Genomic DNA, 16,938 nt, shown 5'->3' with positions numbered 1-16,938 from the left:
CAAGTTGCAATTAGCACATCCGCCATTGACAATAATTGTACAGCGGCAGCAGCAGCAACAGTAGCAGAGGAATATCATGTGTGAGCTTGCGAGCTTTCGGTTGTGTGACTGTGCAGTGTAGTGGTGCTTTTTTCCGTAGACAATCGATTCGATGCGACGCTACGCGACTGGAAAATTCAACAGGACGAGAATAGATATCGTACGGATTAATTTGGCGAGAAAAACATAGACGTGCAACTGCGAGAAAGATCAATATGACAGCTGGAGCGGCGTGAGATGTACCTGCGACTCGGCGATCAGCCGTACAAACGTGGCGGCCGAATCATAAACAGCTGCAGCAGCAACAGTAGCCTCGTCCTTCAGTATCATCATCAACAGCAGCAGCAGCAGCAGCAGCAGCAGCAGCAACTCTGGTGGCGACCGCATTACTATCACCATCATCGTCAGTACTATCATCAGCAGCAGCATCATCATCACCTTCATTACCATCATCACCATCATCACCATCACCATCACCATTACCATTATCACGGTGCCGCTGGCCGCCAGCGTCGAGTGAATCGTGCCAACGCGCTCGCCGCCGCCGTCGTGTCGCAGCAACGGCATCAGCAGTATCAACGCCGTCGACGACAACGACAACGACAACAGCAGCAGCAGCAGCGTCGGCGACGTTTTCACGCGCTGCCCTTCAGAAATAATCCGCAGCAGGACGATCATTACCGCGCGCGCAGCAGCCGAATCGGCAGTAGTATGAAAACGAGGTGAGGCCTTTATTTATATCGTGCCCGTGCATTCATATACATATCATACACATACGTACCGTTAAGCGGTACGTCTGCTGTATATATGTATCTCGCCATAAAGAATTCATACATCGTGATATACATATGGGAATGTATCGCGAGAACGCGACTGCGTAAAAATAGCGGGGGAAAAAAATAAAAGAAGCGAAGAAAGTGGAGCGACCGAGCCCTTTACGCAATCAAGGCGATACGTGGGTGCGACGCGTACGCGACGCCCGTGTGCAGCAATATCATGTGCTCTCGGCGCATTACGAGCGCCTTCGACCGTGTGCAGTCTCTGTTCACGCATGTACGTACGGTATACGCACTCAAACAAGTGTAAGTAAGGGATTTATGCGCGCACGCTCTCACTCGACGAAAGAGCCATCGCGCCCGTTCGCTCGTCCGTATACCGTTCGTGCTGTGCAGTCGAGAGTGAGAGCGGACGAGAGAGAAAGAGGGGCAAGAAAAAAAATGACGCGTCACCTTAATTTGCAATGCATACCGCATATATGTACGTAAGCGCGCGTACGTACTGCAAGCCTGCGCGTTTACGCTATGCAACAGCGCAACGATAAACGATTTTCTTTATATGTTTGTACAATGGAGATCGACCTCCTTTTCGTACGCACTCACGGGCGGACACAGCAGATTTTTTTGCCAGATACCGTAAAAGAGATGTCTCGCGGTAGCTTCGACTTTATGTACCTGGAGGCTGCGCGCCTGTCATTTGTAGGGTTTCTTTCTCAGGAACAAAAAAATAACATAAACTTGCCTTCGCTCGTTTTTTGTCGAACTTTGGCGCCAGCCAATCGAGCTTAAAACACCGGAGCACCAGCAACAACAAAACCGGACGATCGAGCGAAGGGATCCTCGGACTCTATGCGCTCGGTGCATACGCATAAGTATTTATGCGGGTAAAAAAAGACACGACGACGCCTGACGAGCTCATATTAGCAGTCGAAGAAAGCATCCGAAGATCAATGTAATGTACTTATATGTATATGTGTGCCCGCGATGCAGCAGCTCTCGTCTGCGCACATATGAAGAAACGAGTATTAAAATGTGTGGCTGCGAAATTGCTGGCGAACGAGTGCGCCGCAAGGTCGTATCTGATTGCCGTCGTCTTCGTGGATGCTGCGCTGCCTTTTGCTGCCTTATTTTAAACAACGAGCGATGCTGCCTCGCTTGTCATTATTATTATTATATCCCTTTATTATTAACCTTCTTCATTTTTGCGACTCTCGCGCGTGCGGCTGCTGCTTCTTCGTATACGACGTTCTTTCTCGGCCCTCTGAAGGCCATATTATAGTACTCTGCGGTTCAGTGCTCAGCCTAGCTTGGCGCTTCTTATCCGGCTCCGAGCGTCCTTCGGTTGGATATCACCGTGAAGCATCTCGTGTCAACGACATTTCTGCACTTTTACTTTTCTTTTTTTACGTTGCAGTTGTTTTTGTTGTTTATACTTTTTTTTTGTCGCACGCGTGTAAATTCGCTTTTCTCTGTACAGCGTGCAGTGCTGCCGCTAATTAAAATTATTTCCTGCAGCCACTCGTTTAACTTACGAGCGCTGAAACAGTTGACAACTGAACCGAACGCAGTCGGCAAAATTATTATATTCGATTATACTCGCGAGTCTCTGCCACTTTCTTCGCCGCGGAAGACAAAAGACGTAAATCAATTGCGATACGGATGCAGAAAATAGCTTTGCGTATATAGTGGATAGTTGTATCAACTCTCCTGCTGCGAGCGAAAAAAAGAAACATAAAAAAGAAAAAGAGCAAAAGAAAGAGCAAAAAAAAAACCGAGACTCGTCGAGACTCTTGTTTTGCATCCGTTACAGGCGTGTACTGCTCGCGACGTTGAGCGTCTCTCCGCAGCAGCATCTTGAAGGCACATGCTCTCGTGTGTTGTGCGCGTGCTTTTATACGGCGGCGACGACAACGACCTCCTGCTGCTGTTGTTACTGCCTTTTACCGAAAATACCACAACACTCGAAGCGACGAAACCGTGCCGCGTCGCATCTAATGCGTTTTTCCCCCTGGATTATATTCTTTCTCCTTTTTTTGCGTTGTCGGCGAGAGCTTTCAGCGCGACAGGTGCCTCTGCGACTAAATAGACAAAAAAAGGCCTTGGTATTTTTTCATTGTGTAAAATTGATGAAAGATATATACATACTCGCCGATATATTGTGCGAGAAAAGCTCAGAAGCTCAATTAATCTTGCGACATGCGCGCAAGCAATAAGCTAATCAAGCATGCGAGAGCGAGGGAGAAGAAAAACAATTTCCCGTACGGGCAAAACTCTCGCAAGCTCTTTGGGCTTTAAAGCTCTGGCTCTCTCACCCCACACATAGGCTTTTCTTCCTCTGTTCTTTTCATCGTTGAGCGTCGAGCTACCATCATGGCTCTGTGTTGAGCTTTTGTGCAGGACGGAAAAAAATTCCAGACTTTCATATAGTTATGTACATATAACGTGATTAATACATCGACGACCTACTGCTGCAACGTCAAAGATAAATCGAAGTTTGACCGATGGATTGGTTTACTTCTTTTATTTTCGCTCGCGCACGACGTGACGAAAGCTTTCTGACACGTTTGTTACGAAAAGTGCGTTATTATTTCTACTTTATCACTTCGACATTTTTGTCAGGCATGAAAATTATACAAATTACAATATTGGCTGGTATCCATAAAAAGTTGGTCGAAAATTGGAGCAGAAAAATGTAATCCTTTTTTTTCCTTTTGCCCAACTTCGATCGTTACGACTGTTCATTATTATTAAAAAGTAGCCGCGTGCTATTAGTCATTTTGGGGAGGAAGAATTATTTCGTTATGCACGGCCTGCTCGCTCGGCAACTTTATGAATGCAATTTTTGGACACTGCACCAACGGAATTGCATATTACATGTTAAATAGTTTTTGATTTATAGTCCTTCGAAAGGAAAATTACCATATTACTTTCGGAGCTTATATACATAATAGCGGCTGCATTTAATGCAAGCGCTTACGTACATTATTATGCCTTTATACACATATGAACGAACTAAAACATTAAAAATATATGTGTTTCTCATTTTTGATTGCAGGTAAGTCAACAAAGGATAAAAAACAAAAATATAGCCGTGCCTGCCTCGCTACGTGAAGTGGGTAAGAATCGGCTAAATTTTCCTTCTTAATTAATTCCAAATTCATTCAACGACGCTATGAAGTAACGTATAATCGCATCCCGTCTTGTCGACTTATGGTCGTATATTCAAAAACGTCGCGTAAGTATGGCTAATTGGCTATGAGTCCGTGGAGGCTTTTCTTTCAGAGAATAGAGGTCACGAGATGTCGTGCAATTCTTAGCTTCATTTCTTAAAAAAAAAAAAAAAAAACAAAATAACCATATTAAATCTCGAGCAGAAAACTTTACGTAGGTTTACGGAAGAATGCAATAATTCAGATGAAAAGCAATCGTATACGGCGTTCGATTGTGCGTTTTACCCGCGATTTATATACGTGCTCGGAGAGCAGCATCCGCAATATCATACCCAAACAGGTTGCGCGCAGGCTGCAATTCCACATTCAGCGTTATATTCGGATTTATACTGTTATTAACTTTTGAAAGCTTTGGAAAGTGTCAGGAAATTCTCTTTTTTATTCGCGCGTGCAGCAGGGAAATGATAAAGTTCGTTGCGAGCTGAGTTATACGAGCTGTTCGGTAGAATTATAACATTACTCCTGGACTTTCGAGCATCTTCGATCTTCACAACTGCCTCGTGTACGAGACATCGTTATTGTAAAAAGCGAGATCTTTATTTCAATTTTTCTCCATCGCGAACACTTTGAATCGATGCGATGATTGGGACGAGAGCCTGGCGCATACAAAAACCCAACGATATCGCGAAGATCATTAAACACATGACAACAAATAAATATTAATAAGTTCGCACATGGCGGAGATGCGATTTCAAAATTAGGTCTCCTTTCTTGCTCTCCATATAAAATGTATATTACGTACGCGCGTCCGTGCATGTACAATATAATGTATATAAACATTTCACAATTGAAAGTGATTTAATGAACGGCAGATAGACGACTATGCGCGATGACTACGAGCTGTAACGCGCGTGCAGGTGCATATCATTATCTATTGCCGCACATGCACGTATACGTATACGCAGAGGCGCACTATATTTACGGTATATGGCCTCTACGCATTATATCCATTAATGAATGAATCTCTATGCTCGCTCGCTCGCTCTTCTTGACATGTGTCGCGCTAGTGCTTTTACCCGCATTGCTACTGGGTAAGCCTTTTCTTAATCGTTATTTGCAAACGAGAGAAAGAGAGAGAGAGAAAAAGGGTAGGAGCTCGAAGCGGTTCTTGGCACAGACGAATGCACAAACTCACGCACACACACTGCACACGCGTACAGCGCGTAAACTTCACGACGAGCTCGGATAATTACGATCACGCTTACACGATCGTAAAAAAGTCGCGTATAACCATTACAAGATGAGTTACACCGCCGACTAAATTACACAGCTTTACAGAGTCGCACATTTTATCTACCCCTTGAAGTTTTCACGCAAAGATGCTCCATATTCCGTCAAGGAAATGTATATTTTTTAATAATGCAAGCTCGACTCCGAAGCGGCCGAATTCGAATTCTTGTTTCAGTCGATATTCGAGGCCCCCGATAGTCTCGGTTATATTTTCGTCGATAAGCACACGTATCGCAGGTAGACATAAATAAATGTCAAATCATTGCATTATGAATAGACCGAGATAACTGCCGAGTTTATTATGAGCATTAGAGTTCTCAGCAACTTATGGGGCGCGCGTTATAATGAAATGTTGGTATACACAGAGTAAGAGAGAGAGAGAAAACAAAATTGAGAGCAAGTGTCACTAAAACGGCTGTAAAGAAGCATTGCGAGATGAGATGTTCGCGCGCGTGTATGTATGGGTAGATATACATAATTCTGCACATGGAGAGGAGGGATGCAGTAGCAGCAGCAACAGCATCAGCCAAGCCCCGTTGCTAGAGGTGTTTAAAGCATCACGAGACTCGGTGCGACGATGACGACGACGACGATGAGACTAGCAGCGACGTTGCCACACAAGCTCTCTCTGTGTGTATAAACACAGCAGCAGCACACTAACGCGCTCACGTATACACACACAGACAGAGCAGGACCTATCGACCGAGCAACGTTGCCATTGCCTTCTCTCTCGCTCTGCTACTGCAGCCCCGTTATCGCCCCCTTTAACTCGGAGCCAGTGGCAGTGGCAGCAACAGCCCTCACTCAGCCGTCGTCATTCTTTTTCCCTTGCTCTGCATCGTGCGCTGCTGCTACTGATGCTGCGGCCGATGCTCTCTTCTTCGTTTTTTATACCTTCTATTAAGACAAGAAAGATTCAAAGAGAGCTCGAGCAACGTGCACGCAAAAAAAAATTACAACATAACGCAAAGAAACCATGAACGACGATGAGGGCTGCTGCTGAAAGAATTAAGGGAAGAGTTGCCTCTACCCGACAATAGATGATCGCGTCTGACAAACTTATGAACCTTAACGTGCCCCGTAGCGTATAATGCATAAGAGAATGCGAATATATACGTATATAATCGTGGCGTGAGATATGCACACCACGACTCGATGTGAGAAAGCTCGCTTCGAGCCTGAGCGCGATACAACGCACGGAATCCCAATGGAACGGGGATGATGCTGCTGCTGCTGCAGATGATCGTTCCGATGCGCGGGAGAAATTATAAGTTACACGCGCGGTAATTCGAAATGATTCATCGGACTCGGGAATTTCTCCGGGAGTTAGATATTATCGCAGCAACAACGGAAAAAAAGAAAATAAATAAAAACCGAACTTTTATGTACGGTGGATCGACTCTGAGCACTCCCACAGTCGCGTGCATACACACATGCGCTCGCGAGCTGCGTTTCGTCGTTGCACATTGACGTGGCCGTTAGCCAATCAAGCCACCAATAATATTTTTAAGAAATAAATTCACAGTACTTTAAACGATCTCATTACTTGTTGTAATAAGGCCTCCGAGTCTCCGGAGTATATACACATATGCATGCATACACTCTTGACTCTTGATGACTGCAACTTTCTTCGGAGCTTCAAATATTTATCGAATGCGTGTGTGTGCATACGTATTAGGGTGTCCGTTATTTCCCGACTTTTTTGTATTGCTTCTCCCCCCACCTAGATGTCTTCTATTTGATAAGACAATGAGAAAGCCGGGTTATAGAGTTCGAAAAAATGATTTTAAGGTGGCCCCCAAGCGGCTTGAAGCTTACATGTATTTTAAATGGGAAAAACTTAAAAATTTGATTCTCAGCGATAAAAATGATGAAAAAATTCAGCAACCCATGTATTTTATGTATTTTTTGACGAGGAATCGATTGGTGACCTTGAATTTGATCTTGAACATAACCTCAAAGCTACAGCGAACAAAATATTGAGAAAAATCGTTTTTTTTTGCGGTAACCCCCACTTTTTATTGCAGATTCGAAAAGAGCGAAAAATTTCAAGTCAAATTATGTCTTTTGATTTTTTTTCAAGGGCATTATAAAGATGCTACAGATACAAATAAAATCCTAATTTTAGCGTGCAATTTTCGAGTTTTTACTAGTTAGGGCTTTATCTATATCTGCAGCGCCTTTTGAATACCCTTGAAAAAAAATCGAAAGACATAATCAGACATGAAATTTTCCGCTCTTTTCGAATCTGCAATAAAAAATGGGGGTCACTGTGAAAAAAACGATTTTTGGTTCTCTGTAGCTTTGAGGTTATGTTCAAGGTCAAATTCAAGGTCACCAATCGATTCCTCGTCAAAAAATACATAAAATACATGGGTTGCTGAATTTTTTCAAATTTTTTCATCATTTTTATCGCTGAGAATCAAATTTTTAAGTTCTTCCCATTTAAAATACATGTAAGCTTCAAGCCGCTTGGGGGCCACCTTAAAATCATTTTTTCGAACTTTATAACCCGGCTTTCTCATTGTCTTATCAAATAGAAGACATCTAGGTGGGGGGAGAAGCAATACAAAAAAGTCGGGAAATAACGGACACCCTAATACGTATACGTGGCGTATAATACAAATATACATAAATTTAATGCTCGTAATTACGAGAATATGACCTTCTTACATAAAGATTGCAATCAGAAATCGACCGTGTATACACACGCGTGCGTGGCAAAGCGCGCAAAAGAAAGAGATATAAAGAGAGAGAGAGAAATGATTTTTTAAACTCTTGCAGTCCGCGAATGAAAAAAAAAGAAATACAAAGTCAAAGCGTATATATTCTCACGTTTAATATCAAACTGCGCTTGTTACATGCTTTGCCAGGCGCTGCAAGAGTATTACTTATACATATATAAAGTATCGAATGTATTGTTATTGGCGACTCGTTACAGCGTATATCGTCGTCGGCTGGCTGTATATACGCATTCATGTTCAATGCCTCACGATTGGCGTGCTTGAAAAATAAGGTCGTTTGATTGAGCAAACATTAGCATTCGACCGTCATAAATCAATCAAAGGAGCATCTCGTTACTAATGCCACACGTACTTACACGTATACGAGTACCGCACGCACATGCATGGCAATACATACGTATACGTAAAGTTGCTGCGCGATCGTGTCGCGGCAGCAGCTTCGATGTGTGCCGGGCTTCGATGAATCAAATGATTGTAATAGCTCCTTGCAGTACGTAAGTGTGTGAGTGTGTGTATGTAGCTTGTCATCGTGCGCGGCTCTCTTAAATATACCATATATACCTCTGTGTATTTTGCATCTGTTTTGCACTTTTATAAGCCTGGCCTCAAGCATTTCTCTAATTTCAAAGGAGGAATTCTCAAAGGCTTATACGTATCGATGAGGATCGTGACGAGCAATTTCTCAGGTTTGCAGGTATATACAATATATATATTGCGCTCGCGGTATACATACACATTTCACATCGGCCACGAGCCAAATCGATTGCTTCTGTCTCGCATCAAAAAATTTTTATTAAATACTTTTGACCCGATGATAATTGTGTTATTCAAAACGGCTTTAACTTTTACTTTTAACAGTGTACATTTTTCATAGATATTTGATGATTACAAAACTCGAGCTGATTTAACGTGATCGTCAACTCGCTACACGAAACCGAATCAAGTTTCCATTGTTTTACCAAAGATGCAATGAAAACAACGAAAAATAAAAGAAAAAGCACGGAAGAGGAAAACATTAAAACTAAAATGTATTTCTTGAGTATATTATGCGTCAGGTAGCAATCAACTGGAGAGTACAAAATTGAATAGCTCACGGGTAGATTAAGTCGAGCAGCGCATAGTACAATTTACACTTGCAAAGAGCAGTAGCAGCAGAAACATATTTAATGTGCACACATACGCAAATATAGACAATCTTTGGGTATATATTCGTGCAATATACATGTAAATCTTCGCGTCCCTCAACCCAATGACCACAAACTCGTGCTCTCGAGGCAACCATATATCTATATATAGCGCGTACCTACAGCATTTAATATGTTAATCCGAGAAGGCGAAGTATAGGTGTCCTCTCTCTTTCTGCAGCAGCAGCAACATCAGCAGCAGCCGCGCTGAGAACCGGTTTTCAGCTTCATCTTCCACAGCATCTCTTTTAGCTACATACACTTCCTCTTTTTCGCTGCAGTCGCGGTGAATCTCCCGTGTACACAGATAGTCGTCGAGAGCAGTAGTAATAGCGGCAGCTCATACGTCGTGATACGTTCGCGCAACGAGCTAATCACATTTTATTTACTCATCGCGGGGATTTCTCGCTCACAGCAAGTGTCGAATCTGTCGCGCGAGACATTGTCTTTATATGAAACAAACTATACGATGCAGCTACTAGATATATATATATTACATTATGTGCATCATCGCGTCACGATCGCTGCGCGCAGTGCTTATGCCATGTGTCTCTGCGCGAAAGTCACTTTTAGAAAGGACACTTTACATCGTATTATAGTCAATGAAGCAGATGCAGCGTAGATGTAAAAAAAACGACAAGTTTTATGCAACGCAGAAGTGCACCGCGCGAAAATTTGATTTTTTTTCGACGACATAATATGTATACTACTGCTGCAAGCTTAATCTCTCTTTCTTGCGAGTGTGCGCGCGACGTTATTAAATCGACTTCCTATATTCGTGACGCGACAAAACCGTCATGATTGCATTGCGCTTCGAGCGCCGTTAATTAACCACCTCGGCGTGAAAATGACGATTTTATAGGTTTTCTTGAATTACCTCTCGCCAAAGTTTACATAAAAATGTGTATATCTGACTGTCGTCGAGTGTGCACCTCTTGAGAGTCATAATACGAGCTTCGGTGATCTCGAATGATACGGGCGAACTCGCGCGCCATCCAAGTTGTCGAAATTTTTACGAAAAAAAAATACATACGTATGCACTCGACGTTGGAGTAATAGCCTACCGTACACCGCACACGTTATACTTGGCACGTTTTTCGATCGAGACGTACCTATATACCTAGATGTTGCGAAGGCAAAAAAAATAAAATAAAAGGTTAGAAAAAAAAATAATCTCGAATGCATCGAAGCTCCCTTTTAGCCTAGCTGACACGCGCCCGTTTCGCAGTCGAATGAAAGAGCGAACTCGAGCTGGAGATAGATAGAGAAAAAGGCTCGAACGTGTGCGGCGCGCTAGGTGTATAGGTTGGTAATAAAAAAAAAGTTCTTACATTGAGCAAACCTAGGGAATTTCGTACCACTCCGAAAAGTGTCAAGAGATAAAATATCCGAGTCACACCATGGCACAAACGTCGACCGATCGTTCAGTCCTATTTTTTTTCCCGAATCAAGATTCGCATTTCGCACGCCTATATAGATATAGGTTGGTACGTACTGCGCACACAGCTCGACTGAAAAACTATGGAAACGTTTGACAAGCGCGAGCGGACTTATCTCGACGGCGATAAATGCCAAGCGACAAAATGTGCGAAATTCTTATTGTTACGCGTTTTTCTCCATCTCTCTCTCTCTCTCATTTTTTTGAAACCGGTGCTTTTTCTCTTTATTGTCGTCAAACGCTCGACGCACGAAAGGCTTCGCCGCTAACGCACGCGGCGATTCCACTAAATACGACCTATAGATGTATTCTTTATACGTGTCCAATTCCTATTCTTTGGCTCGCGAAGCAGTGTAAATACAACAATTGAATCGCGCGTCCGGAGACAATGAGGAATCACTACGATAGACGAAGGAGAAAGAGACTCTACGCGTGCAGTAAATGAAAAGAGCGCAAATAATAACACAGTGAGAAAAGGCTGCATCGATTGAATAAAAGGAGGTACACAAAGTATAGATGTGTGTGTATGTGCCATATCGCACAGGATAGAGCAGCCTTACGTACCGCGTGTAACCTTTGTGCGGAAAGTATCAATTTACTATGAAGGTTGATTTCTTATAACGATAAATGAGCTAACATTTTTATTTATATGCGCGCTCGTCGTCGTCGTCGCCGCCGCTGCTGATGTATATATGCGAAAACTTTTGTTATCGCCGTGTTTTTGCTGGAAAAATGTCTTTTGCGCGCGCGTCGCCATTATATTGTTTGAACTTGTCAAAGAAAAGACCGATTGTTTTCTTTTTGAGCTTCTTTTTGCGAAGCATAAAATTCAGAGAAAATATACGTACTTTTTCATGATTTTTACCTTTCGACTCGCTTTCGCGCTCGCGCCTCCATTCACATGTATATACATATATATTGCGAAGGGGGTAAAGTCGCAATAAAGTAATGGCAAAAGTTGCATCAGTTGCCGCGCCACGTCGAGAATGCAATATTGCAAAGCGGGTCTTTTTACAAAATTAAATGAAATATTTCAAAATTCTTTCATCAACTATGCTGTAAAATATTATTCAATGCCTCGTCGACTTTTTTTTCTGCATGAAATGTCGAGAGATCGAACTGCAAAAATGAAATGAGAAAATCAGCGATTGAGCAATTGCATCGATAGGATAGGGCAAGAAGCTCGCTTAAACTTTTCACACATATGACACATATGCATGAGTGCAATATGCGCGTATGTGGCATCAGTTTTCTCGCATCGCAATTGTGTACATGTGTGCAGTACATACGTACTCGCAGAAACTCGGTTACATGGCTTTGTGTACTTACACAAGCTCGCCGTGCGTATGTATGCCCGAGTCTATATAACAGCTGTTTTCCAACATCTGCCTCGACCCAAGACGGCTAAATTATGCAAAGTCTGGCCCAGCTGTGATAAATGCGTATCGTTCTTGTTTCGCTGGTGTTATATATATTATTGTATACGTAGCAGCGATGTAGGAATACTACTACAACTGCGTTTTCGTACCTTTTGAACGAGGCGCGCGTTACGCTATAAACACATTATCTAAATGGCCATTATTTTATTCCATTTCATTTCGCTCGTTCGTCACGCATTATGCGTCAGTTTTTATTTTTGCAGCCTTCATTGATTTATCGCCAGTTTTAATTGCTGTTTCGTTGAAAATATACACGGTGTAAAATCAGTTTCGCATCTCTCGCTCCACCACCCTATCCCTATATTTCTGTCTCTCTCTCTCGCTTCTTCTCTACTTTCTCGATCGGGTGGCATCTTTCAATTACTCAAGGCCCGACGAGTTTGCGAGACTTTCCTCTCGCTCTTGGCAAGCACGGAAAATTTCAAGCGCAAAACCTGGAAAACGAGGTATTAAACGCGAAGAGCTCGAGCGGTATACGAGACGACGACGACGCATCGAGCCAAAAGCTCTCCCGAGCTTCATTTTCTGCTTCGTTATGCGGCATTTCTCCGAACCGTTCACTTTTGAGTGCTCAGAGCCGAGGAAAACGTGCGCGAGTATAAGATATCGACCCCTTCGGTCGTACCCATCGCCACCATTGCCAACATCATCATCATCATCTGCATTCGGAAAAGCCTTTAAAAATCTATAATTATTTTTAGCCCCGTAAGTGAACGCGTATGTGCGAGTGCTCGTAATGTTTTCAAAGAGAAGCGATTAGCTTACGCAAAAATGCCTTCGGACAATGGTCGTTTTACCACTCCTCGCTCGCGTACGAGCAAATGCGTGCTCGTCGCTGTTGAATCTTGCAAGGGAGAGTATCGGAGCTCAAACAAACGGAGAGAGCGATTCTGTATTACGGTCGAAGCAATTGGCCAAGTCTCTCGGTTCTCGCTATGCTCGTGCGATTTTCAATCTATCTTGAAGCTCTCGGACACACATATATAGGAGCCTGGGAGTTGCCTGTCACGCTTCCTATCCCTCTCGCTCTCTTTGCACACGCGTATATCACGATGGCTCATCGGAGATTGCGCCACACGTCCTCTACAAATACAATCCGTTTCTTCTTCTGAATCTCTTTTTTTCCGCACCGATCCTTTCCTTTTTCTCTTGATTCTCTCGACGCTCTCGGTCGCAAATTTATCCATTACGTATGCATATACGGAAGGACGAATTGATTTGATGCTCGTTCTCTGATGTCGCTCGCTCTGCCAAAGATTTGCCCTCGCACACAGTCGCAATCTCGCTCGCGCGAGCGCCGCGAGGAGCAAATAAGAGAGAGAGATGTTGAGAGGAAATTCACGTACGATTATTCATCTCTCGTTTCGAGAAAGATTAAATATTACGCAAAAAAAGACGCCAACGAAATTGCGTTGATGTAATGGCTCGAGTTATTAAAATATACTACACTGTTATATCTTTTGAGGGAATGACTGCGCGCGGCGCACAAAAAATTGTTATGAGTCTCCGTGTACACGCGAAAATAACTCGCCCTCTCCTGTAAGTATGTGTGTGTACGTAGGGCAGTCATATACGATCGCGTTTATATACTTATCGAAGTCATAAACAATAAACGAAATGAGGTGCACGATGGATTAGTACATACACGTGTACTTGAGCGATACACGAGAAGCGAAAACAAAATAACGCAGATGAAAAGCGAAAAAAAAACCGGTTTACCATAAATATTATATGCGTGTCAATAAATGGAACACACGCAGCTGAGAAATTATCTCTGATACTTGAGAGATATAAGTGCTCGTGATGTTAAAGTTTTCATACTTGGTATACGTACACGAGATCGAGAGAAGATCGCCAGAATTGGCCGAAAGTGCTCCGTATGCTCCGTGTATCGCTTCTTCCTTTACTGCTGCTGCTGCTTCCAATCGTGGCAGCTTCTTTTTCTACTCCACTTTTCAATTAACATAATCACGATGCCAAAGTTGCTCTCCTGGTATACTACTGCAAATTATCCTTGGACTCGAGTATAGCAATGTTAATGAATTTGTTGGAAAATAACAAAAATTACCATTACCTTGTAACTTATTGGGATCGGCGAGTTTTGCAATTTATGTTGCACACATCAGGCTTTCGAAGATCGTCTCTCTCTCCTCTCTTATATTCAACTTGGCTGTTCCACGCTCGGATGGGAAAAACACCGAATTTCATCGCCGGGCTCGCTGGGCTCTTTCTTTCTTTTTTTTTTCTTTCCATGTGTATATCTGTTTCGCGAGACAAGTAGGTGCAAAACCACTCGAGTTGCTGCTTTGCGACTTTCAAGTCGCTGAGCCGAAGGGTTCTCGGTTTTCTTATACGCGCGACAATTTGTCAACGCTCGCGCCCACATAAATAAGTAAGAGGAGAAATCGGCCGATTTTCACAATAACAACGTGACAGTCAACGGCAGCAGCAGCAGCAGCATCCAAACTCGAAATTGTTGCTCGAGATCGACCGATTATAACTGTACATTTGATATAAAAAAAACGACGTGGTTACGTGTGCGACACTTGACAAATTTTGATCCATCGATCGTAAGAGCGAGGCTGGAGCATTTTACACAGAGCAAAATGGCATTTGTGCGATATTCGCGTTCACTGGCAAAAATCAGCAGCAAATGTGTGAATAGCAACGAAGGCGGTTCAGACTAACGAGAATTTCATCGCATTCAAACATTATCGTTATTGATTGTTGCACGTGAACGATTGTTGAAAATCGTATGGCAGCAGCTATAGGTACACATACAACGGGCAGGCAGGCAGGCAGGCGGGCGGGTGCACGCACGCATGTATATTGTAGCATGCATGGGTTCAGACAGACAGACAGACAGAGAGGCAGAGAGAGATATCGGACGTCATGGCAACGCCAAATTCCCGGCTTATGGGCCGGCATAACGCATTTCGTCTGATTAATTGCACGAACTCGCCGCGTCGCTACGTGTACATGTGCGTATACGTGTGATCTCCTAGATTTCCCAGCAACATCCAATCACTGCGTAGACAGTGTATTTAACCACCGGCCCTCACTCTCCTCTTCTGCTCTATGTGTGTGTATGCGTGTGTTGTTGTGCATATGCATCATCCCTATTGTACCTATATCATGTCACATATGAGTGATTCTCTGAATAATAGACAACGTTTCATTAGTCATTCGACGATGAAGAGAAAAATCATTATTTCCAATCATCAACCCATTTACCATTGATCGCTGCCCTCTTAACCCAAACGAGTGATGATTTTTCTCTCGTGCTTTCGCTCATGCGTAACTCGCATTTCCAAGCGGCGTTTTGATACAGTTCCAGCTTCCGCTTCAGTTCGCCTATTTTTGAAAGGTTTATTCAACGAGCATACACAATGTCGTAGATTATCGCGAAATGTACATTATTGCACCATTTCGCGTAAAATGATATTTTAGAGTTGTTCATTTGCTGAATAATTCATTAGGTTTTTTACTATGAGTAATATTGATTTTTAAAAAAAATTAACAAAACTGTACGGCTTTCGCTGGTGAAATGGCTATTTTTATTTTTAACTGAAGGATTTTTTACTGCTGCAAAATGTCACCGTTCCACTCTGCAATTGAACCTTAATTACAAAAACACATGTGCTGACGTCAGCTTGCCACTCAAACAATATTTCATCAGCAAAAGATGTGACCGTTGAGTTGGATTTTGTCCAACTTGGCCAAGGATTCTCGATCCAAGTGTAGAGGATAGGTTGGCAACGAAATTTCTCCAATGGGTCCGCGCATCGTTACATCTAAACAAATTATTCAAATATTCTCATTCGGTTTTTACGGGTTGTGCATTTCCATCGTTTCCGGTTTTCTTTTGAATTAAGCAACGCTTTGACAATCATAATATAACAAAAGCCATTGCCTTTACCTAGATTCGTACAAAAACTTTTTGTTAATTCAGGCGATTGTTCATTCACTTTTGGCATAGACGTCCTTACAATGAGTAAGCACTTTTATCAGTTGAAAAATCAGTACAAATTTTAAATTAATGCACCGTAACAATTTTTTCATCAAACATCTATATAGTTTTGGATTAGGTACTAAAACTATCAAGGTAAATTAGGATAGTCATTAAAATCCCCAATTTATACTTGCTGATCAAACTGAACGCAAGTGTCTACAACTCTGGATAGAAATGCTTAACATTGATAATGGCCTAAAAACCAAAAATTATGATATAAATGTTTTAAAATATAATAACCATTTATTGGATTGTTTATTTTAGTCTTTCTGCTACAATTATTTTTTAACCACAGTAATACTGACCAGTTTTTAACCACATTAATATCACTTGAAAACTCCACCGCTAGATGGCGAGTACCTTTATTCGTAAATCTGCAAGTGGCAAAGTAGAAATACTTGTATAAGTCGAAGCATGGTCTCGAAGTAACGAAACATAACAAGCGAAAGTTTCTATTAGACTTTCGGAGCTAAGCACACCGAAAAAGAAACAACAAATTTCAGGCAGACAATCGTGAAAGTGTTTGGCAAGCTGGTCGTGCGCGTATACGGCAAGCGACTTGCGTTTTGGCTCGCTCATCCCTCGGAAGTTCTCCATCTCCACGCCCAGGGCTGTGTGAGGCTTCGAGAACTAGGCAACAGCACACGTCGTGGTACGTGCAGGATACAAATGATGATTCCAAGCGCATATACTTTAGTTTTATTGAGATCGATTCGGCTTCCAGTTGAAAAACTATTACTCGGTGACTCGAGTTAATAAACCGCCAGCAGCAGCAGCAACAACAACAACGAATATAAATAAAATAAGGGACTATTTACGCGTATGTACTGTGTATGCAGCAGCGAT

At 42.6% G+C, this 16,938-nt stretch overlaps 1 protein-coding gene across 1 annotated transcript in view; it reads left to right on the top strand.

Moving 5' to 3' along the window:
* The first annotated feature begins 261 nt into the window (after positions 1-261).
* Positions 262-16,938, top strand: part of LOC106658266 (uncharacterized protein DDB_G0283357) — a 116,105-nt gene continuing 99,428 nt past the window's right edge. The window contains exon 1 of the mRNA XM_023460819.1: positions 262-761. Coding sequence (XP_023316587.1) covers positions 277-761 — 485 coding nt within the window. The 5' untranslated portion in view covers positions 262-276. The remainder of the gene's footprint in view (positions 762-16,938) is intronic.

Source organism: Trichogramma pretiosum, unplaced genomic scaffold (genome assembly GCF_000599845.2).
Source record: "Trichogramma pretiosum strain Unisexual culture from Peru unplaced genomic scaffold, Tpre_2.0 scaffold6, whole genome shotgun sequence".
In the NCBI taxonomy this organism is placed as follows: Eukaryota; Metazoa; Arthropoda; class Insecta; order Hymenoptera; family Trichogrammatidae; genus Trichogramma; species Trichogramma pretiosum.
Note: the sequence above shows the minus strand (reverse complement) of the source record. Positions and strands in the feature narration are given on the sequence as shown.